The sequence below is a fragment of the Cetorhinus maximus genome, chromosome 17, assembly GCF_964194155.1.
Source record: "Cetorhinus maximus chromosome 17, sCetMax3.hap1.1, whole genome shotgun sequence".
Classification (NCBI taxonomy): Eukaryota; Metazoa; Chordata; class Chondrichthyes; order Lamniformes; family Cetorhinidae; genus Cetorhinus; species Cetorhinus maximus.
The window spans coordinates 103,761,123-103,786,554 of record NC_135895.1 but is presented as its reverse complement, the minus strand read 5'-3'; the positions used below and the strand labels follow the sequence as shown (position 1 = coordinate 103,786,554).

Sequence of the window (25,432 nt, the reverse complement as noted above, 5' to 3'; positions counted from 1 at the left end):
ATATTTATCCTAGTATGTTTCACCTTTATTCCCAGCAGACTTGTAGTGATTGCTCTTCCTGTTTTGTGCTTCTGGGTTAATTTGTTCATATATTTAGGATCAGGTTTATTTTGTCTACGCTGTTGATCCTGAATGTACATCCCCATGCTCTGCATTATGTCTTTTCCACTTGTCACCTACTAAAGTGCAGTTCAGCACCCCAGTTAATTTGTTTACATTGTTCCCAGATTTTCTTTGTTAGCTGCTTAAAACTACTTACTTGGTTCTTAGTCTTCAGTTTTCCTAAATCTTAGATCATGACGAGTTTGATCAATCCATTGCTGCTATCCCCCCCATTGATACCATTTCCATTATCCTATCGAGATCACTTACCAGATCAGGGTGTGCACTACCTCTTGGCTTTGCAGATTTGCTAGGTTGAGATGCAGTTATATATTAAGTTTACCAATTGCAATTATAAACCACTTAAGTATTTTCCATTTTCTGTTAAACTTAAATGATAAATTTACCTTAAATTTGAATTGGATAGTTGAGCAAGGATAATTGTGGGTTATGTGAGAAAGCATGGATTATGCATTTTCCCATTCAAATTCTCTCATCACATTCAAATTGATTTGGATTCCACCACATCATTGGTATACTAAAGAAAATAGTGATTGGTTGTGAGCCGTTGAGATCCATAATCACAATATTGATATGTCATTTCACTGCTATGAAACCTTGTATTAAACATAATCCAGTGCTGAACATGCATAAAAATATGAATTATATATCAGTTTTAGCAGTGTGACTGCAAATGGCTAGTTGTGCTATAGAAATTGATCAGTAAACATTTTTGTCTTGTAGTCCCTGAGATGTTCCTGTAAAAATATATCAGTCTGTGTTTTTACAGTTGTCTAGTTGTTATAAGCAGCATGATTCTTGTGCTCATGGTGAGTAAAATTCAAGCTGACTGAAGCCTTGACTGCTAGACACAACTTGACTGTTGTGTTTAAATGGTGTAAGCAGTTAAATTTTCTCTGTGACCTTGAAAATCCCTGAAGTACTTATGTATAGATTACTGTTCTTTTCTCTGACTTAAGCTAGATAAGCATTAATATAATGGGTTTGGACTGTTGTATCCAACCCATTCCATTGAGTCTAGTTTTATTCTGAGGCTACCACTATCCTCTCAGAAGCGGCTGGTAACAAGTTCTCTTGGTGCTATTAACCACCTTAAACTTGATCAGCATTATCTTTCTATACGGATACAACTATGATGATTAAAAAGATCCAGTATTCCTGAGTAATTTCCTGCTCCTGTTACTGCATTTATTTACCCAGCAGCTGTAATGCCAGTTTTGTGCTTTTGGTCAATTGTTTAAGTTCAAAATCTGCCTTAAGGAAGCACTGTCTAAACTCTGGCATAAAAACACAGTGCTGGAAAAACTCAGCAGGTCTAGCAGCATTTGTGGAGAGAGAAACAGTTAACATTTTGAGTTGAATGATTGTTCAGAACTGAAGGGAGTTAGAAATGTTTTATGCTTTTGGAAGTGGAGGCAGAACAAAAGAGAAGTCTGGGATAAGGTAGAGAGCGGGAGAGATTAAATAACAAAGATGCCATGGAACAAAAGGCAAAGGGAGTGGTAATGCTTGTAGTAAAAAAACAAAGCATTTGTCCAGAGTAAGTGTGAATGCAGAATAATGAATAGCTCTCTGAAAGCAAAAACAAAACTGGACACTCTTGGCAAAAAAGGAATCAAAATGGGGGACAAAGTTCATAGTCTGAAGTTGTTTAACTCAGTCTTGAATCCAGAAGGCTGTAATGTGCCTAAATGGAAGATGAGCTGCTGTTCCTCAAGCTTGCGTTGGGCTTCACTGGAACAGTTGCAGCAGGCCGAGGACAGAAATATGAGTGAGAGCAAGGTGGTGAATTTAAAAGGCAAGCAACTGGAAGGTTGGGATCGTACTCGTGGACTGAACTGCGGGGTTCCGCAAAGCGGTCACCCAATCTGCATTTGGCCTCCTTGATGTAGAGTAGACTGTATTGTGAGCATGAATACATGAAATGAAATTGAAAGATGTACAAAACAATCGCTGCTTCATCTGGAGGGAGTGTTTTGTGGCCTTGGACAGTGAGGAGAGAGGAGGCAAAAGGGCAAGTGTTATGCCTCCTGAGATTGCATGGGAAGGTGCTGTGGGAAGCGAACGAGGTGTTGGGGTGGATCAGGGTGTTGTGGAGGGAATGGTCCCTTTGGAATGCTGACAGGGGAGGGGAAGTTGTCTGTTGGTGGCATCACATTGGAGACAGTGGAAAGGCAAAGATAATCCTTTTGAATACGGAGGCTTGTAGGATGGAAAATGAGGACAAGGGGAACCCTATCATGGCTCTTGGAGGGAAAGGGGTGAAAGCAGAAGTGCATGAAACGGTTCGAACATGGTTGAGGGCCCCTTAGTGCAGAGCGGGAGGACGGGAATCCTTGGTTGAGGAAAAAGGAAGATGTGTCAGAAGCACCATTATGGAAGGTAGCATCATCAGAATAGATGCAATGGAGATGGAGAACTGGGAGGATGGGATGGAGCCTTCATTGGAAGCAGGGTGTAGGGAAGTGTATTCAAGATAGCTGTGGGAATCGGTGGCTTTTAATGAATATTAGCGGACAGCCTATCCCCAGAAATGGAGGCAAAGAAGGTGGAAATTGGAGGCAAAGAAGGTGGAAATTAGAAGCAAAATTGAATCTTTCTATTTCAGAGCAGGAAGTGACATCATCATTGATGTACTGGCAAAAGAGTTGGGGGAGGGCACTTGAATAGACTGGAGCAAGAAATGTTCTGCATACCCCAATAAGACAAAAACTAGGCCCCACGCAGGTACCCAGAACAACAGCTTTTATTTGGAGGTAGTGAGATAAATTAAAGAAGAGAACCAATGAGAGAGCCAGTTTGAGTGGAGGAGGTGGTGGTTGGGACTGTTGGGGCTCTGTTCACAGAAGAATTGAAGAGGCCTCAGACTGCCCTGTTGGGGAATGGAGGTGTAGAGAGATTTGACATCCATATTAGTGGTTAGGGCTGGGAAACTGGAAATAGTTGAAATGATGTAGGAGAAGAGTCATGGATATAGGTGGGAAGAGACTGAGCAAGGCGAGAAAAAATAGTCAAGATGATAACAAATAAGTTCAGTGGGGCAGGAACAGGCTGAAATGATGGATCTATCAAGACAGTCCTATTTGTGGATTTTGAGATGGAGGTAGAAGCAGGCTGTTTAGGATTGGGGGACTAAGGTGGAGGGAGCATCTTTGGAGGAGATGAGGTCAGTGACAGTCCTGGAAACAATGACTTGATGCTCAGTGGCGGGGTCATAGTACGGGAGGTAAGAAGAAGTGTCTGAGAGTTGGTGCTCAGCCAAATTCTGGCTGGAGAAAGATGGCAATATGCATCATTCTGAAAGATAATGAAGTTCAGATTAATTCTTATTTACGCAGAACCATTCTGTCAACCATTCTTCTGTGTTATCAGCTATCAGTTTTGAATGAAAAATGCAGGTTATGCCACTGTATTCCATGTATTCTTAAAAGTTCCAGTGCTGATTATATTTTTTCCCTCCCTCAGAATTTTTCCAAGAACATATTTGCAATTTTACAATCGGTAAAAGCTAGGGAAGAAGGACGAGCACCGGAACAGAGACCCCCACAAAACGTAATACAACCGGTAAGAAGAAAAAATATTTATTTTCCCTCCCTCTTTTAATGGGGAATAAAATATTTTGTGCTTGACTTACTGAACTGATTTTTCTTGGAACTTTTGGTAAGAGATTGCATACTCCTCACCCGTAATCCTTTCCCCTCATACCCAAATTGAGAAAATTAGTTACCTATTGAAATTGCAGAAATGTACAAACCACCTCTATTTTTAGAACATTAAAATTAAGCTTAAGTAGGAATTTTCAGCATGATTTACAGAATTAAATAAAATATTCTGACTAAATTCTAATTTGTATAAATCATTTTTCCTTAGGCAATATACAGTACGTACAAATAGTGCAAATATACAAGAAATAGAATAGTAGCAAAATAATAGAACATTTTTCATGTAATATTTTCAGCAGCATACTTTTCCCTAAACTCTAGAACAGGGGTGTCATACTCAACTTTAATTGTGGGCTCAATCTGACACCTTGGCACTTGATGTGTGCCATCTCAGGAGAGCAGTAGCCCTCTGGCCTCTTGAGTCAGAAGGGTGACAGTTCAAGTTCCGCTCCAGGACTTGAGCACAGCAATCAAGGGTGACACTCCAGCGCAGTACTGCACTATCAGAGCTGTTGTTTATCAGATGAGACATTAAACTGGGGCCCTGTCTGCTCACTTGGGTGGATGTAAAAGATCCTATGGCACTATTTTGATGTAGAGCAGGGGAGTTATCCATGGTGTCATGGCCAATATTTATCCCTCAATCATCAAAACACATTAACTGCTTTTTATCACACTGCTGTTTGTGGGAGTTTTCTGTGTTCAAATTGGCTGCTGTGTTTCCTACATTACATTGGTGACTACACTGCAAAAAGTATTTCATTGGCTGTAAAGTGCTTTTGAGATGTCTGATGGTCATGGAAGGACAATATAAAATGCAAGTCTTCCTCATTTGGACAAACTGTGGTAGAAGTTGTCCTGTTCATGATGCTGACTAACTTACTGAGTGTTTCCAGTAATTGTAGATTAACCACTTGGCTATCTCAATCATATAATGAGAAAGGAATAATTGGCAATCTAGTTGTGCGAGGCCCCTTGGGAATGAGCGACATAATATGATAGAATTCTTCATCAAGACGGAGAGTGACATAGTTGATTCTGAGACTAAGGCCCTGAATCTTAATAAAGGGAACTACGGTGGTATGAGAAGCGAGTTGGCTATGATGGATTGGGAAACATTACTTAAAGGGATGATGGTGGATAGGCAATGGCACATTGGTGAACTGCAACAATTGTTTATTCCTGTCTGGTGCAAAAGTAAAATAAGAAAGGTGGCCAAACCATGGCTTACAAGAGAAATTAGAGATAGGAAGAGGCATACAAATTGGCCAGAAAAAACAACAGACCTGAGGAATGGGAGCACTTTAGAATTCAGCAAAGGAGGACAAGGGATTGATTAAGAAGGGGAAAATAGAGTACGAGAGTAAGCTTGCGGGGAACATAAAAACTGACTGTAAAAGTTTCTATAGGTATGTGAAGAGAAAAAGATTGGTGAAAGCAAGTATAGATCCCTTACAGTCCGAAACAGGGGAATTTATAATGGGGAGCAAAGAAATGGCTGACCAACTAAATACATACTTTGGTTCTGTCTTCACAAAGGAGGACACAAATAACATACCAGAAATGTTGGGAAGCACAGGGTTTAGTGAGAGGGAGGAACTGAAAGAAATCAGTATTAATAGGGAAATGGTGTTAGAGAAATTGATGGGATTGAAGGCCGATAAATCCTCAGGGCCTGATAATCTACACCCCAGGGTACTTAAGGGAGTGGCCCTAGAAATAGTGGATGCATTAGTGGTCATCTTCCGAGATTCTATAGATTCTGGAACAGTTTCTACAGATTGGAAGGTAGCTAATTTAACCCCACTATTTAAAAAGGGAGGTAGAGAGAAAACAGGGAATTATAGACCAGTCAGCCTGACGTCGGTAGTGGGGAAAATTCTAGAGTCCATTATAAAAGATTTAATAGCTGAGCACTTGAACAACAGTGGCAGAATTGGACAGAGTCAGCATGGATTTACAAAAGGTAAATCATGCTTGAGAAATCTACTGGAACTTTTCGAGAATGTAACTAGTAGAGTTGATGAGAGGGAGCCAGTGGATGTGGTTTATTTGGACTTTCAGAAAGCTTTTGACAAAGTCCCACATAAGAGATTAGCGTGTAAAATTAAAGCGCATGGGATTGGGGGTAGTGTATTGAGATGGATAGAAAACTGGTTGGTAGACAGGAAACAAAGAGTAGGAATAAACGGGTCTTTTTCCGAATGGCAGGCAGTGACTAGTGTGGTACCGCAGGGATCGGTGCTGGGACCCCAGCTATTCACATTATATATTAATGATTTAGATGAGGGAGCTAATTGTAATATCTCCAGATTTTCAGGTGACACAAAGCTGGGTGGGAGGGTGAGCTGTGAGAAAGATGCAGAGATGCTTCAGTGTGATCTGGACAAGCAATGCATGGCAGATGCAATATAATGTGGATAAATGTGAGGTTATCCACTTTGGTAGCAAAAACAGGAAGGCAGATTATTATCTGAATGGCTATAAATTGAGAGAGGGGAACGAGACCTGGGTGTCCTCGTACACCAGTCGTTGAAGGTTAGCATGCAGGTGCGGCAGGTGGTAAAGAAGGTAAATGGTATGTTGGCCTTCATAGTGAGAGGATTTGAGTACAGGAGCAGGGATGTCTTGCTGCAATTATACAGGGTCTTGGTGAGACCACACCTGGAATATTGTGTGCAGTTTTGGTCTCCTTATCTGAGGAAGGATGCTCTTGCTATAGAGAGAGTGCAATGAAAGTTCACTAGGCTGATTCCTGGGATGGCGGGACTGACATATGAGGAGAGATTGAGTCGGTTAAGATTATATTCGCTGGAGTTCAGGATAATGAGGGGGGATCTCATAGAAACCTATAAAATTCTAACAGGACTAGGACTAGACAGGGTAGATGTAGGAAGGATGTTCCCGATGGTGGGGGAGTCCAGAACCAAGGGTCACAGTCTGAGGATACGGGGTAGACCATTTAGGACTGAGATGAGAAATTTCTTCATCCAGAGGGTGGTCAGTCTGTGGAATTTGCTACCACAGAAAGTAGTTGAGGCTAAAACATTGTATGTTTTCAAGAAGGAGTTAGATATAGATCTTGGGGAAAAAGGGATCAAAGGATATGGGGAGAAAGCAGGAGCAGGCTGTTGAATTGGATGGTCAGCCATGATCATAATGAATGGTGGAGCAGGCTCGAAGGGCCAAATGGCCTACTCCTCCTATTTTCTATGTTTCTATATTTTAAGGCATTGAACTCTAGGACCGGGATGTTTCTTCTCCATGCATTTGAGTTCTTCTTGAAGTGCACCTGCTCAGTGTTAGACTCAGTGTTTCAAATAGTTCAGTTTACCACACTTCAGGAAAGATGTCAAGATCTTTGAGAGGGCAGAGCGAGCTATACCAGCTTGATATCTTGGATGAGTTACTTGTATTCTGGAGGGATTGGAGAAGCTGCGATTGTCCTTTTTAGAACAGAGAAAATGAAAGGGATATACCTAATAGAGATATTCGAAATTATGAGGGGTTTTGATTGAGCAAGTGGGGACAAACTGTTTCCTCTGGTAATTGGGTCAGCAACTAGTGGCCATAGATTTTAACATGATTGTCAGAGGAACTAGACAGGAGATGAGAAATTTCTTCACAGAGGTTAAGATCTGTAATGTACTATCCAAAAGAAACTCTATGGTAACCTTCAAAAGGCAATTGGGCATATAGTTGAAGAGGACTGATTTACAGGGTTATGGAAAAAGTGCTAGGATGTGGGATTAACTTGGACAGCTCTTCCAAAGAGCCGCCACAGGCACAAATGGTTGAAAGATCTCCTTTTGTGCTGTAATACTGTATGATTGCAGCTGCATTGGCACTGTATTTGTTGGTTGTGTATATGTAATCTGCATCTCAACTGTTATAGTCTGAAGAGACTTTCTGGCTCATTGGCAATTTCCCACTTGAAGTATTGTAATCCAGTTTGATGGCAAGTAAAAGATAAATGTTGTGCTATAGTTTTATTGAATTATCATGTAAAGTAAATTAATCAAATGACTCATTTGATATAGAAAAAATGCTAACTTTTCTGGTAATGATTTGTGCATCCAAAAAGATTAGTTAAGTCCTTTATACCCTTCAACACTGCTATAACTATCTCTTATAAACTATTGTTCACCATGTCAGAAAGCTGCTAAGTAAAAAATGCAGTTTGTATTTAATACCCAGATAATAGTCCCCATGGCTGTATATTTGCTGAGTGAGCCTTTGTTCAGCTCTTATAGCCAGTTATTAAATATCTTGCACATCTCTTTTTTTCCTGTGAATTTTATGTTTCATTTAAAAAGAGTAATTTTATAATTCTTGCTTCACAATAAGTCCAATTTTGTGTGTTGCAGGACCCAGCACTGCGAAATAAACAGCCTATTCCAGCAGCATACAACAGATATGATCAGGAAAGATTTGCAAAGAAAGAAGGTAACTATGCATTGTACTTAAATGTACCTGATGCCCCCATTCCAGATCCTCCTAAAAAGAGAAAGCTTAGTGACCTTTTGGATTTTTCTTTAGCGCATAGAAATATTTGGTCCCTCAGTTGAGTAGATCAGCAGTGCACCAGGTGATAGCCACATAAATGGCATGTTTTTAAGATGTAGAATTTATTTAGCAGAGAATTCAAAACAAAAATAAAATAGCCACTTTTTAAATATAAATTTGCAAATCAATAATGTTGCAGTATTCAATAATTTATTTACAGTGCTGACAAATAATGTACATGACTCTCATCGCCTAAAAGCTGCAAGAACTTTTTAGTTGTGCTTGATATGCCGGGCAACCCTAATCCAAGATCATTTTCATTCTAGATTTTTTTAATGCACATATTGGCAAGGAAATTCAATATTAGTTTTTTCTGATAATTCATGTACTTAATGAAATATATAGAAAGGTTTAATGAATCCGTCAAAAGTAGGTTTGTGACTAGGTGTAGCCAAGCATGTTGGTTTTATGAAAAATTATTTTGTTTTAATGTCATGTAATAATGATTAAAATCACACATTTTGCGATGTTATATCTGCTTTTTTGTCAAAAAAGAATCCTGTGGCTTGTGAATGTTGCCATAAGATATTTTATATTCTATGCTGCAGTCCCCCACTATCAACATCCTGGGGGGGTTACTATTGACCAGAAACTGAACTGGACTAGTCATATAAATACTGTGGCTACAAGAGCAGGTCAGAGGCTAGGAATTCTGCGGTGAGTAACTTACCTCCTGACTCCCCAAAGCCTGTCCACCATCTACAAAGCAAAAGTCAGGAGTGTGATGGAACACTGGATGAGTGCAGTTCCAACAACACTTTTAAGAAGCTTGACACCATCCAGGACAAAGCAACCTGCTTGATTGGCACCTCATCCACATCACTCCCACCACCACCTACGCACAGTGGCAGCAGTGTTTACCATCTATAAGATGCACTGCAGGAATTCACCAAGGCCCCTTAGACAGCACCTTCCAAACCCACGGCCACTACCATCTAGAAGGACAAGGGCAGCAGATAGATCAGAACACGGCCACCAGGAAGTTCCCCTCCAAGTCACTCACCATCCTGACTTGGAAATATATCACCGTTCCTTCACTGTCGCTGGGTCAAAATCCTGGAACTCCCTCCTTAGCAGCACTGTGGATGTACCCACACTACATGGACTGCAGCGGTTCAGGAAGGTACCTCATCACCACTTTCTCGAGGGAAATTAGGGATGGGCAATAAATGCTGGCACAGCCAGGGACACCCACATCATGAATGATTTTTAAAAAAATGTGTAAACCAAAATGTTCAACATTTGCTGCAGAAGAAATCTTGCAGTAATACTTTCACGTCAGTTTTTTAGAATTTGGGCACATTAGTGATTTTCCCCTATGAAGAATAATTATGTTGAGACTCTATTCATTGTAGCAAACTAATTCTGCTTATTTAAGAAATTGAAAATAGTTTAGCCTCTCCTACTTTCAGGAATAGCAATTTGACTGCAGTGGCATGCAGCATAGCCCGCCCTTTCATTAACTGTTATATTTGATACCAATATGATGAGTTATAGGGGAAGAAAGGATTCGGCATTGACTCTGCAACACTGTGAAGAGACAAATGACGAGTAAATCCAAGTGCTATAGTAAGACAGTTACTGAATTATGTAGAAATTACCATCAAACACAGAGAGAAATTGTTTAGAAAGACTTTATGCTCAAAATGATTTACAAAGTTTGCAAGCAGTAAGATCATTTGAACATATTTGACATGACAGGAAAAATGAGGAGGGGACACATTGTAAATAGTCCAATTTTAAAGGGTGGGTGCAAGAACAGAAGGACTTTGGGTGCTTTTGCAGCAATTTTTGAAAATGACGAGACAGATTAATAAAGCATATGGGATCTTAGGCGTTATAATTTAAGGCATGGTACAAAAGCCAGGAAGTTATGCTAAAGTTACATATAACTTATATATTTCAAGAGCAATATAAGGCAGATGCTGGAAATGTGGAATAAAAGCAGAAAAGGCTGGAAGCACTGAACAGGCTTGGTAGCATCTGCAGAAAGAGAAACAGGGTTAACGTTTCAAGTTGAGGATCTTTCATTAGAACAATATTTAGACCAGCCACAGCTTAATTTATTATGCTCAATTCTTGACATCGCTCTTTAGGAAGGGTAAGAAGGCTTTGGAGAGGTAGAAAAGAGGCTTACTAGAATGGTTTGGAGATGAGGGATACGTTAGGGAGAAGTTGGGATTGTTTTTCTTTGAAAAGCTGAAGGCTTAGAGAAGTTTTAATGGAGGTGTTTAAAATCATGAAGGGTTTAGATAGAGTTAAAAAAGAGGAACTGTTTTCAGTGGCTGAAGGGTAAATAACCAGAGGGCCCAGAGTTAAGGTCATTGGCAAAAGAACCAGAGGCAACATGAGATTAGGCTTTGAATTTGTTTTTATACATTTCTGGTATGTGGCCATCGCTGGCAAGGCCAGCATTTATTGCCCCCCCCTAATTGGCCTTGTGAAAGTGGTGGTGAGCTGCCTTCTTGAACCACTGCAGTCCATGTGGTCCACAGTGCTGTTAGGGAGGGAGTTCCAGGATTTTGACCCAGCGACAGTGAAGGAACGGCGGTATATTTCCAAGTCGGGATGGTGTGTGGCTTGGAGGGGATCTTCCAGATGGTGGTGTTCCCATGCATCTGCTGCCCTTGTCCTTCTAAGTGGTGGCAGTCGTAGGTTTGGAAGGTGCTGTCTAAGGAGCCTTGTTGAGTTCCTGCAGTGCATCTTGTAGATGATACACACTGCTGCCACTGTGCATTGCTGGTGGAGGGAGCGAATGTTTGTGGTTGGGGTGCCAATCAAGACAGCTGCTTTGTCCTGGATGGCATCGAGCTCATGAGTGTTATTGGAGCTAACAATGAAGCGCCCTTTGTTTGGTGGTTTCTTTAACTAGATTAATAATAAAACTTGTAGAGATCAATTAATAAAATTATCACTTTAGAAAACTTGCTTTACTGCGATGGCAACAAGGCAAATATGTAAAATGCAAATATGTATCGGTGCATATACATTGCCACCTATTTCCTATATCATTCCAGCAAAGCTTAGACGGTTGCCATATTTTAACCTGTCGTACTGAAGTTCTTCTCCCTGCACATGATATGGTATTTCTTGTTGATTAGTATATTTCTCACTTTTCTGTTGGCTTCTGATAAGCAAGATTAAAGAATTCAGAATAATAAGCTTTGCAGGCATAATTCAGTTCAAATTTTAAAGTCTTGAATATAAAAGCAAAATATTGTGATTTATGAAAGCCTGAAATAAGAACAGAACTTATTGGAAAGACTCAGCAAGTCGGCAGCTTCTATGGAGAGAAAAACAGTTTACGTTTCAGGTTTATTTCCAGCATTTTCTGTTTTTATTTATAATCATGGATACTGCTTGTATTTTTATTTTTATAATTGTGTGCACATTTGTAATGAAAATAGCCTAAGTAAACTTGTTACGCTGTAATCAGATACCTTTCTATCATTTTCGCTCAATCTCTCTCGCTCTGCTCCTCTTTCATGAATCTCAATTTTTTTTCTGAAGTTGATAGAATATCAAAGGTGTGGTCATTTTTTCCTGACACAGACACATGGACACTCCCAATTTTAAAAAACCCTAAATTTTATTGATTAAAATTTTGAAATTTGTCCTTTTTCAGGAAAACTATGAAAAGCAGCTGATCAGACAGTTGAAGCCGAGACAAATATTGTAGCAATATGCCTGACTGATGCATATTAGGAAATTAAATGTATCATAACTGCTCAGACTGTACAATCTAAATTCAGCTCAGTCAGCGGTCTTGGTTAAAAATATCAGGCTCTTGAGAGAGGTGGCGTCCGTCATGTGAAACTTTAATGAAAATATAATTCAGTGGATAAATCATGTTATGAAATATATAGTCTTTGAATTTTTAATTTTGTTTAAATTATGCTAAAGTCTTAGACACTATAACAATTAATTACTATAGGAAGTATTTACATGCAATTTTCAAAAGTGCAATCTAGCTCACAGGACCAATATCCGAAGATCGATGTTCATTAATGAAGTAAAGGCAAGGATTGATGAGAGTTGTGGAGATGACCTTTCAAAAGGCGTTTGACTAAGTACCATAGAATTGTTAGCAAAATTGAAGCCCACAGGATAGTACTTCCCAAACCTTTTCCCACTGTGACCCTATTTTAATACCCCAGACTTTGCGTGACCCCAGAGTGAAAATTTGGTAGTGGTGGGCGGGGTGGTACTTGGAAGCCTTCAGCTGCTGAGATGGGGGCACTTCAGCTGCTGTGCGGGGCAGGGCTGAGGTTGAGCATGGTAAGAAGTGTTATAATAGTAGGCTTTTTTAAAAAGCAAATACACTGCCATCGGATTAAAGGGGTAATCGCTACTTGGATGCCAAATTGGCTAAGGGACTGTGGGAGTAGTGGTGAGCAGTGTTTTTTCAGACTGCAGCAAAGTGTGCAATACCACCTGCCAGTTTGGTGTTGGTCTTTTTGACACATATTAATGACCTGAACCTGGGTGTATGGAGCATACCTTCAAAGTTTACAGACAACAGGAAACTCTGAAATGTAGTAAACAGTGAGGAGGATAATAAACTCCGGGAGGAAATAGCAAAAAAGCAATAATGCATTGTAGAGAGTTTGGAGCAGAATGGTGAGGATGCATCTGGGATCTGGGGTTCAAAATAATGAAGAGAGACTTGCAGAGATGAATTTTTATTGGAGAAATAGTTGAAGGGAGAAGGATTTCTACCTGGAATGGATGGACATCATAACTTTGTGGGGATGCTACTCCAATTAAAGAATACACTGAGAAAGCTAATGTTTGATTCTATCCCTTCTAATAAGAGAATTGCCAGTAGGACTCTCAAAGTTGCCATTTTCAAAGGTTTGTTATAACCCTTATAAACAGTCACAAATTTCTTCTCCTTCGTAGTTAGTATTAAGGCTGAAATGATTAGACTGCTTAAAGTGATTAATAGAACCATGAGGGAAAACTACTGTAGGTTTTGCATATGTTTTTATTCACAGGTAGAAATGTGGGGCTGGATTTTGCAACCACTCTGCCAGTGCATTTGAAGGCAGTGGGGCTCATAAAATAAAGATGGGCGGGAAGGCATCAGGCAGCCTGCCTGTCTGTGCTTAGGCCTATTGAAGCCCTTTAGTGGCCAATTAATGGCTACTTGAGGTCCTCATTCCACCTCCTCCGCTACTTTACATGTGGCAGGGGAAGGTGGAGGTCAGGTGGGTGGTCTGGCAGCATTCACTGCATGGACTACTGTCGGGTAAGCAGGGGGCTATGTCCTTCAGGTGCTCCCTGGTGCCCTTCAGAAGCATCAGATCTCCCCATTTCACCCCTTCCCCAAGTTTGTCTAACCTGGCCCCCCGTCCCCTCTAACTTCACTTGTTGGGGCACCCCGAGCCAGACCCATCCAAAATACCAGACTTAACTCTGAGTCCAGGCTCCAGCACTACTATTTCTCGAGGACTGCCTGTAGCCCCGGCCTTGACCACCACTCTATATCCTGACTCTGCTGGGCAATCTGGTTGGCTGGCAGCTCTTTAGGGTGGGATCCTCCCAGGTAAGGGCGGAAGTTCAATTTTGAATCAATAAAACTGCTCCCAGCGTAACATCCCAGCGGGGCAGCCTTCTGAGTCAGCGGGCTCGCGATTGGTCGGGGAACAGAGAATACTTCTCCCTGTAAATTCCTGTAAGTCTGTGTTCTTTCAAGTTAATGTTTAAAAACTTCTGAAATTTTGTCCTTCTTGAAAATGTACAAGTATCTATTATTTTCAAATATTAATGTTTACTTAACCTTCATGATAGGCAGTTGTCAAATAGTTGGAGAAGTTTTTCTGTGCTCTTGAGCTCAGCAGTTTCAGGTTCAATTTCAAAAATACTTCGAGTCATATATCATTACCAAAACAAAACCTGTTTCTATCCAATGGTGCATTCACACTCTATGTTTGGTATTGGTATGCAGCCATTTCAGCTTTGTATTGATACTAAAATTGCAAACCAAGTGTTATGGCTTCAACTGACTTAAAGTAGAGAGAGAGACTGTCTCCCTCTTGTCTGATTTCAGGCTGCATTTTCTCTAAGTGTCAACTCAACAAAATATGTCTTGTATTACCACCATAACTAGTGTGAATAGTTCACTATGGCATCATGATGTAGTAAGTCATTGCTTGACGTTGACTCATTTAATGCATCACTTTAACATCATTCATAAAGTGGTGTCATTATATCCATTTAATGTTGCCAGTGTCATTCGACATTGTTTGTCACTGTGGCATGCTTGCTCACACAACCTTTCCCACAGTGTTTCTGCTCTTGCCCTCAGCCCCTCTTCCTCCTGCTGCCGGCCTTGCCCTCAGGCCTGGCCCCCCGGCTCTCCTCGTCCCTTGACCCCCCCACCCCCGGGCTCTGCTCGCCTCTTGGCCCTCCTGGGTCTCTGCTGTGCGACTCTGGGGCAGAGATTGGTAGTTGCCTGTAGCGAGGACTTCAGCTACCTGCACTGACCAAATTCTGTATCAAGATTGAGCCCAGTTAATCTAAAAGTACTGTTAAGCACTGTAGGTGAGTGGACTGTAATTCTTTTAAACATTTTACATTGTGCAGTAATATATATTGTATTACTTTTATATTTAGTGATGTATTTTGTTTTGCAAGTTATTTTAGCTAGGAATGAGCTGTGCTACCTATGTATAGTACAATATTTTTCAACTTGTGCATTGCTTTCTCTGGGCGAGAAATGTTCGAAGGAACCTAAACATGGCTTGAACGTTGATTCCTGTGGGAACCTATGATTCATTTAGTCATTTCACTTAAAGCTTGATTTTCGGGAATGCAATGGCAACTTGAAGTAGGGACTCCTAGTATATGCCAAAACAGTCTTGCTTTAATTTCTTGTCACTTCCACTTTGATTTAACATTAGTCTGTTTAGTATGAGAGAATTTCTTTTCATTGCTTGCCTTCCATAATGGTTCTGAAATGCAGTAAAATGGGTGTAAAACCATAAAAAATTACTGGTGTTTGCCATCAGGTCTCTTATGGGAGTTCTAATTTCTTACTATAAAAATTCCCCCACAGATACTGCTTTCAAATCGTTTGATTTGTATACTGTCTCAAGCTACTTTATGTCTCATTTTTAAACTGCAACCATGCACTTAACTGCACGTTTGACTAATTTTTCAAGTTGAACCACCCTTTCCTGATCAGTGAGTTTCATGACTGTTCCATTCACTGTACACAATCTTCTCGCTCCCTTGTTAATTATTTGGCATTTGTCTATACTGATCTGCATTTCTATCCGTTACCCAGATTTCCCGAAGGATCTAAAGATCTTGTACTGTTTGTTGTTATTTATTCTGCCTGCAATTTTAGCATCTTATGTAAATGTTGTTTTTGATACCTTCTGCTAAATCAAGAGGTTGAGGCTTCCCAGTCATAGCTATTTTGTAGTTTTATGGCTGGCTTTGTTTCTTTATTAGTTTGCTTTTCTATCTTACTCTTTCAAAAAGAAAATCATCATTCCGTAACAGAAATGAATGACTACATAGAAATATATGTTACATTTATCTTGCCTATCATATTTGCAAAGAACATGGCCTCCCCCTTCTTGTGCCCATAATGATTATCAAGCTCTACTTTTCCAGGTGTATTTCCTGTGATAAGAATTTATAGCTTGACTTCTGAACAATAATGCCTAAATGTCTTGAACTGCATTGGTTTGTTTTAATTAGATAGTTTATTTGAATAAAAAAATCTAGTTTATTACAACAAAAACAAAAAATGCTGGAAAAACTCAGCAGGTCTAACAGCATCCGTGGAGAGAAAGACAGTTAGCTTTTGGAGCCTGTATGACTTCTTCAGAACTCTGAAGAAGAGAGTCATACGGACTCGAAACGTTAACTCTGTCTTTCTCTCCACAGATGCTGTCAGACCTGTGGAGTTTTTCCAGCCTTTTTTTTTTGTTTCAGTTTCAGATTTCCAGCATCCGCAGTATTTTACCTTTATCTAGTTTATTATATTGTGGCAACTTGTGTCAATTTAGATGCTTAGGGTTCATGTCACAATCTGCTGTTCTAAATTGAAGCTTTTATTTGTGAAGTCTTGTTTTTAATTAAATTTATGTCTGATTGTTTAATTTATGACAATTAATTGAACATTTGATTGAAATATTGCTTGATATGAACAGGGCAAAAATGATATTGGGATCTCCAGGAAATGAAGCTTTTGACATCACAGGAGTTAAAAATATAGATTTTGGAAGACCCTGAGAATTCATTTACATGCACCTGGTATAGCCCCATGGCACCTTTCATAGGTATTTTAGGGTCTGGGGAATGGAGTAACCTTTAACTGTCTTTTTAAGGCCAATTCTCAGTAGTCCTTGTGAGAATACAAACAGTTGGAGGTGCTTGCAAATGGGTATTTTGGACGTTCAAGTTTGAGGCTCCGGCATGAAGTATCCTAAGTTGTTTGGCATTTGTAAAAAAATAAAATAAAATTACTGCATCAGATACTAGCTACTTGATATAGGGACTGCCCCACCTTGCCACAGATCAAACCATTCTGGTGCAAGATGTAGATTCAGGATGAAGAGGTGCTGTAATTTATTGTCCTTTTCGTATTTAAAGTTTCTTTTCATTGTGTGTGTGTGTGTGTGTGTGTATATAATATATACTTCAATATTTTCTTAAGGTGGTTTGTGGCTTTAGGTTTTGAACATCTGACTTGTGTGTTCAATTCAGTAGGCAGAACATTGCAAATTGAGTTATTGGATTGGGTACAGAAAAGTTATGCATATTTTGGTTTATGTGGGTACATTTCCTGTATGAGGCGAAGGGGAGTTTGCTTAAACCACAAAGAAATGCAAAAAACCTGAAAAAAAAGACATATCTTCGCTACTAGAGTTTTTTAGAAAAATTCCCTTACAAGTTAAAATGGCCTAGATTCTGGTATAATTTAGGACTTTTATATCTTTTCAATCTCCTAGAAGCTTTCCAAAATCTAATAAACTCCTAAAGAGCAAATCTAATGTTTTCTTAATTTCTATCACCATTTCCTTTGAAAACTTTTAAAGAATTAGTTTGGATCCAGTTCACTTTAAAAGTTATAAATATTCAACCACTTCTCCTTTGAAGATAAATTCAAAATAACTGGCTCCTGATTTAATTTATATTGCATTAGTGGTACTCTTCTGTATATATTAAGTGTATTGTATCTATTTAGCCTTCTATGTCTTGATTTCAGTTTTTGAGAAAAAGTCAGTGAAGGAAATTTATCATACCTGCTGTACAGTTGTATCTATTTCCAATCAGGCTTGAGAAGAGGTCATAAATTGTGATGTTAAAAGTAGAGATGTGTTCCTGAGTATTTAATTTTACGTGTTCCCATTACACAGTGTGCATAGTGTTAAGTAATTGGGAATCCTACCAGTGACCAGTATTTACTATTGGAATGGAGCTGGGCATGTGTTGCTTACTGTGTTGTTACAGTAAGGAGAAGGTCATGCATTCAGCATTTGCTTTGTTCATTGGCACTTCAATTTAAAATCACATTTTAAACCATGAGTGGGCTGAGTACTGACTTGTGAGACCAGCTGGTTACGGCAGCGGCTGCCAATTTTTACTTTAAAACAGCCTCATGATTTGAAATTAAAATTTGATTGAGCAGAGAAACTGGGGAATAAATTGGAAATGTATCGTGAGAAGGGAAAAGCTATTGGCTTGGAAGGCCTTTTGTAACCTACTATAATGTGAATCTACCATGATTAATGTTCTGACAATTTTATAGGTTTTTATTTTCTCCTTCTTTCTCTTGCCCAGGAGGTTCAGAAGATTATCCTTGAATCATTACATTTCCTTTAATTCTCATTTCTAATTGTAGATTGCCTATATCTGCCAAAGTCACATTAATTTCTCTCAAATTTAGCTTTTTCTTCACCGATATTGATATTTCCTTTGCTTTGTTCCAACCATTCATTTTGTAAACTTACATTTTAATCATTCAATCAATGCCATTGCTGTTCCAATTGCATAGCACCTTTCTTTCAATGCTTGTGTTTCCAATTCCATTATTGCGTATCTTGCTAGTACCTGTATTAAAATGTGTTTACATTTCATTCTCTCATTTTATTTTGTTTATATTTGTTTATTTTACATTATCTTTAGCCAATCATTATCACTATTCCCTATAGCTTTTCTCTCCTCTTCTTAGGCAGTCTGTCTGGATTGAGGCTGACTTATTTCCGCCCTGGTTCAAGATGACTGATAAGTCCAAAGTGCCACCTTCAGACTCTGCCATATGCAGGGCAGGTGGTGCTTGAAGGGTCAAGTAGATGAGGTGTTTGGAGCTTTGTGCGCTGTTGACGCCTCGACTTCGTCTTTGCGTGTTTCCGACAAAGTCTCTGTGTTCAGTGCTTTCCCAAGTGATCTTGCCCATTTTGGTCAGTCACAGGCTAGGGACTCCCATGAGTTGGCAGGGATGTTTGACCTCTTCAGGGATGCTTTGAGTTCTACCAGTTGTCCTGGCCAATATGTATCCCTTAACCAGCATTACTGAAACAGATTACTTGGCCAATATCACATTGCTGTTTTCGCGAGCTTGCCATGTGCATGTTGTCTGTCATGTTTCCTAATTACAACAGTGGCTACAATTGAAAAGCACTTCAGTGGCTGTGAAGCGTTCCTGAAACTGTGAAGTCTCACCTTTTGGATGAAAGGTTAAACTGATGCCAGGTCTACCTGGGAGTGTGTTAACATTTGCAAGAGCTCCCTGTTTACTGAAGGGATCTAATTGCTTGTGGATGATCTGGTTACTAAGGAGTAATTCTGTGAGTCATGTGTTCCTGAGCCCTGAGTTCTTCAGTCCTTCCCCCTTCCCAGTTGCCCAGACTATGATCAGATAATCCTGTTTTTTTTTAATGTGAACCTAGATCATGTATGTGAAAAGCTTGGCCAGTTGTACTATTCACACCCATGAATGCTCCCTTGTAATTTCATCCATCTGTTGTTCTTCTGTGTATCAACCTTAGCAATGGATGTTAAAAATGTTGATGGCCAGGCCCTTTCTTCCTTAGCCTAATACTGTACATGCAAGCTTCCAGCAGGGGCTGCTGGGCTGAGATCAGGGCTGTAACCCTGAACAGTATATATTCCCAACCATGGGTGCTGATAACTATTATGATACCTGAACTGTTGCCCTCGAGAGATTAGTTAACTTGGTCAGGGATTTAATCTTTTTTTTCATTAATAAGTTAATATATTTACTGTGGTGCTCTCAAATATGTGGCAAAGTCTTGAATCGAAAATTGGCAAATTGCGAGCATGTAAAGTTTTAGTGATTCCAATTATGGCATATAGTTCCAATTTAATATTATTGAAATAAAGAGTGCTTTAAATTTTCATTTCTGTTTTTGAAGTTCTTTGCAAAACCAAGTGCAACAAAATTATACTGTATACAATTGTTAACTGTTTGAAATTGCTTTTATATGTCAGCAGTCTGGTAACTCCAAATATTTCTTAAATGCTTTCTCGAGATTATGATATATTAGCATTTAAAGTTTTGTTACGCCAGGCCATTATTGAAACTAATAAGCTGCATTTCTGGGTTATTAATATGTTATGCACTCCTGGCCAGCTTTTCCCATTATAAGTTCCTCTGTCCACATTTGTACTGGAAACTACCTTAAATTTGTCAGACTAACATATACCCCCCTGCCAGTGCTGGTGTCTGTACACGAACAAGAATGCTTAGAGACAGTTCCTTTAACTACAGTTAATTAATGATTTAGCTAGTAAAATGTAACCTATGCGTTCTGATAATGGAAGCATTTATTATGAATACATTTTTTCTTAGCTGTACTATGGTTCGTGACCCCATGCAACCTCATCCAAAATGTGTGATTATATTTGCTTTATGACTTAAAATAGCTTTCACCTTTACTTGTAATTACTTAATTCCTTTGAGTAATGTTTAGCCACCTTGTCACCTACCATCCATCTCCTGGGCCAATGTCTGAGGCTGAACCAGACTCTGCAGCCTTGGCAATGTGTTTGACTGAGTTCAGCTTCCCATCCCTTTTCCTTACGAGCTCTGCCGACTTCCCCCCTCCATAACATTGACTGCTATCTAAATGCAATTGTTGTAATGATAGAGAAAAGTGATGAAAAGCCATGTGACTTCACAAAGTTAAATATACTTTTCTTCACTACCATTTAGTATTTGGTCACTGTAGACTAAGGTTACAATAATTACTATAGACTTGTAATTAAGTTTGTCTCTTTTATTCCCCTAAGAAAGACGTCTTTCTGTAAAATTATCAGTGCATTACATTAGATGTCAACTGTGGCTTAGAGATAGTTCACTCACTTATGAGCTAAACAGTTGTGGACGCAAGCAGCACTCTTGAGCATGTAATCTAGAGGGGCACTTCAATGCAGCCAATACTGTATTGAGAGTGTACTTCACTGAAATACAGTCTTTTGATTGATACATAAAACAAGACGTTAAAAGATTCCATAGCATTATTTGAAGATGAGCGGGTGGGGAGCGGGTTCTCCAGATGTTTGCTAACATTTTTCAGCTAACATTTCTATGATATTATCTGGATTTTTATCTTGCTGTTTGTGTGACCTCACTGTACATAAGTTGGCTGCTACAATTTCCTACAACCTTGACTACATTTTTTGTTTGGAAAATGGACTATTTTGGTTGTTACATGCTTTGGAAAGTCCTGAAATCACGATAAGTGCTTTTTAAATGCAAGGTCTTTCTCATTGAATAATGCTGCTAAAGGTCATACCTTATAATTAAGCATTTTTAGTAAGAAATTGTCCATATTCCAAACTTGTGATGGAGTATTTGAGATCTTATTGTGTCAACAGATTATTGAATCATTCTACTTGTTTATATCAGTTTCTGTGTAGATATTGATCTGGATTTGTGTTAATAATGAAGGTAAGATTGTAAGCAGTCACTGAATATAGAGTAAATCGGGCAACAACTTCTGAAGCATGCGCAATTAAACTTGGAAGTCTGGGTGTTCTGGCCTGACTTACCCTGTTCCTCCACAGGCTGCGCTATAACAGAACCTCACCAATAGGCTTGATGTGAAGTTCTGGTACAGGGACTCCCCACTAATTACTCACTAAACAAGTCAGGAAATGCTAGGCCGAGTGTAGTCAGGTGTAAGTGAAATTAAATGGTGTGATAAGTGATCATTGCTGCCCAAGAAAATTGAATTTTATAAGGGCTCATTCTTTCAGAACTTAATTCCTGTTGGAAAATTTAAATTTTTAACTTTTCCTTTCTGTCTCTCTGATCTTGATCCCATCTTTCCCAATCTTTTCTTTGCTAACTATACGTGGTTTAAATCTAATTTTTACTTTCAGTTTCTGGTTTAAGCTCTACGTGTCTGTGAGGATCCTCCAATCTGGTTGAAGAGCCTCACTGTTTCTTGCTCTACTCATGCATGTCACAGATCTCCTGTACAGGGGCTGTGGTTGGAGCAAATCTCTGCTCAAAAGACCACAAAAACTTTGAGCAGCTGCCAGTGTAGTGAATGATGAGCTCTGGTCCTTTGCCATTGGTTGCAAAATCTGGGCCGTTGTATTTTACATTGGAACTAGGGAAAGTTCGGTTATGGAATTAACTGTTTTGTTGACGAGTGTTGTACGATAGTTACCTTGTGTATATATTCAGTATAATGCCATAAAAAATGAACTGTAACTATCTGTGAAAAGACTTGGAAATGTTGTGAACTCCTAATAACGTAAATGGATGTTAGCCTTTCCATCCAGCAGAGAAGGAGCTCTGGACATCCGGTCTTGAGTTCTAAAGTTGTTTTTGGTAACCCAACAGTAAAAATAAGGCCAATTCTACTTTACAGATGTTTAATTTTTTAAAAATAAAATTAACAGAATATATCATCTTTTTACTGCATGTTTCTATTGAGTGGCATGTAAAATCATAAAATGCAGTATCTTTTTTCAGTTTGCCAGGTTCTTTATTTTTTCTCAGCCCTCCAGGTTTCCAGGTGCTCTGCACTGATTCTGCTGTGAGGGTAGGCATCTTTACCCCAGGTCACTGTTGGTGCTACTCTGAGCCATTGTTCTGGATTTCATGGATCTGCAGTATATATTCTCATAGGCTTCATGTCATTTGTCTACGATCAGGCATTCACTTCTCTTGTCCAATATCTTGTTAAATGATAGTGCAACATGAAGATGATAACATAGACACCTTGTTGGGCATAATCGGTACTATAATTTTGTAAATGTTGCCATGTCTGTTTTTGAAAGGAGGAGTGATATGCACTTTAATGAGATGAGGCATGATTGGAAACTGATTTATGTTATACGCAGTAGGAATGAATACAATACAGTTCTCCAGTAAAGCTGTTCCTTCTAACAGAAAAACATTAGGAATGAACAAATCTGTCATTCTCCTAGGTAAACTAATTTAAGTAAACAGTTCCCTAAGCTAAAAACAAAAAGCTAAAAGCTACTGCGGATGCTGGAAATCCAGAACAAAAACAGAATTACCTGGAAAAACTCAGCAGGTCTGGCAGCATCGGTGGAGAAGAAATCAGTTAACGTTTCGAGCCTTCACGACCCTTCGGTTCCCTAAGCTAACTGCCATTGTTCTTTAGACTATGAGCAGAATGGGTTCAGTCTACCATTTCTGAACTGCTGTGCCTGACTCGCTCACACTGTTGCCTACAAAAAGTCTTTTGTTTACTGTGCAGTGGGTATTTCATCCCTACTGGTTAGAAATAAAAAGATCAGCTACAGAGATGCTGGAAGACCTTTTGATTTAGGACTGAGATAAGGAGAAATTTGTTCACTCGAGAAGGTTGTGAAGCTTTGGAATTCTCTGCCCCAGAGGGTTGTGGATGCTCAGTTATTGAGTATGTTCAGGGCTGAGATGGATAGATTTTGGCCTGTCGGGGTATTGAGCGATATAGAGTGGGGATGGCAAAGTGGAGTTGAAGCAGAAGATTAGCCATGATCGTATTAAATGGCAGAGCAGGCTTAATGGTCTACTCTTAATCCTTATGTCCTTATAGCAATAGCCAGTTGTTAATTGCCAAATTTTTATGCACATTATGTCAAACCATTTGTACTAGCCATTAGCGAGTAATGCTTTTGCTTGGGGAGTCCATCTCTAATCTCTTTCTGCACCACCTTCCAATAGCTGATATGTTATATCACTACTGTTGAGGCTGAACTCTGATTGCTGGCCACATTTGATGTATAAGAATTACAAATCGATAATTCTTTTCTTGAATGATGATGGTAAACCCAAGGAGTTTCAGTTAGCTGTTGTAAGAAAAAGGTAAAGAATGACTTTTTCTGCAATCCCTATCCACTTTTACTATAACAGTAAACTTGAGATTGGAACGTTTTACTACCATTTAAGGTGCCATATAAATTCAAATTGTTGTTAATTCACCTTTGTGGAGGATTGAACCTGTGCCTCACCAGTTACTGTGGCACAGCATCTTGGTTCTGCAATATGTTGCATAGCTGCATTACCATAATATTATAGGATAGTCGTTATCCAGATTGATATTTTCATGCATGTAATGGAATTAAATATTTGAGAGTTTTAGATTGGAGTGGCACTTGTTTAAACTTGACCAATTCCAGGTTTTCAGTATAAAACAGGAACAGAAAGCTTTCTGAACCAGCTCCTTGTGGCTGAATTGCATAAACCTTGTTGCATTTATACATGTTTTAATTTCAGCAAAATAATAGAGATGCTAGACAGTATAACAGGATAGTTGCCGTGTTCTGCCTGTACAGTTAATGAGGCAGGTTTACAGCACAGGCTTTCCAAACAAATGAAGTGGTCGACATTTTTGTTTGAGATTCTTACTGTGTAATATATTTTCTTAGTGCTGCTGACCATTCAGAAATAAAATGGAATTGTCTTTATCGGATATTTTTATTTGTGCCTGTAGGATTCCTTTTGTTTGTCTTGGAATTTTCTCCTTACCTCATGCAACTTATCTGTGTTTGTATTTGTGACTGGTACATTTTCTAAAAAATAAACTACTTTAGGGAAATTTCAGGAGCCCGAGTAATTCAGCTTGGACTAGTTTTTTATGTATTTTTATTTACTGTTGTAGCATAGTGAAACACAAAACATACGAACGTAAGAATTAGGAGCAGGAGTAGGCCACTTGGCCCCTTGAGCCTACTCCACCATTAAGTGAGATCATGGCTGATCTGAAATTCAAAAACATCATATATAAATATGAATGACCTGCCAAACTGGAAAATTTCCAGCTGTAACAGCGAAGTCTCATTTGGTAAAATCAGCATGGAGTTGAACTGTACAAACAAGAATGTTCCGGTTTGATTCCTGCTCTGCAAGAGTTTGCTGATCTCAAATGGGATGGTGGTATGGTGATATAATTGCTCTCAGCGCCTATAGGTTAAGTAGGGCACCTCGGTAAGAATTCATACTTTTGGTTGCTGTCCAAGTTGTTCGGCTCTCTGCATTTGGGAAAATCCCACTTCTTGATAGACAGATCTGTAGCAATGTATTGCACACAATGTTTATCATTTGTGTTGTCGCTGTTTTGTCTTTTCTCTTGCTAGCCCCCTTCCCTTTTTACGTTTTGCCCGGATTAGTGCAACACCCTATCTATATAGCATGTGTATCGGGATAAATGAACTGTAAGGAGTTTTGTGTTTATTTAACTGTTAAAGCTGTGTGTGGTGATGAGCTGTTAAACATTTTATACATTTGGAAAATGCACTGCTATATTGTGTATATATCATATAATCTAACATTTTAAATTTGTTTTTGCAGAAACGGAAGGTTTCAAGATTGATACAATGGGCACCTACCATGGTATGACACTGAAGTCTGTGACGGTAAGTGATGTTTCCCATTCTTATGAATCGAAATGAGCGGATGTTTAGGATTTAAAATACAAATGTACAATAAGTTTGTTGTGTTCAGATGGAACAGTGAGAGAAGAGAAATAGCAAATTGCCTTTTGTAAAATTCATTCAGCGAATGTGGTGTATTGCTGGCAAGACCAGCATTTGTTGCCCATCCTGAATTGCCCTCGGGAGGTTGAAGATGAACT

The 25,432-nt window shown here is 39.2% G+C and overlaps 1 protein-coding gene across 1 annotated transcript in view; it reads left to right on the top strand.

Annotated features, from left to right (window-relative positions):
• cdc73 (cell division cycle 73, Paf1/RNA polymerase II complex component, homolog (S. cerevisiae)) overlaps positions 1 to 25,432 on the top strand; it is a 357,191-nt gene that overhangs the window by 59,148 nt on the left and 272,611 nt on the right. Inside the window, exons 8-10 of the mRNA XM_078561735.1 lie at positions 3,589 to 3,687; positions 8,153 to 8,231; positions 25,150 to 25,214. Coding sequence (XP_078417861.1) covers positions 3,589 to 3,687; positions 8,153 to 8,231; positions 25,150 to 25,214 — 243 coding nt within the window. The remainder of the gene's footprint in view (positions 1 to 3,588; positions 3,688 to 8,152; positions 8,232 to 25,149; positions 25,215 to 25,432) is intronic.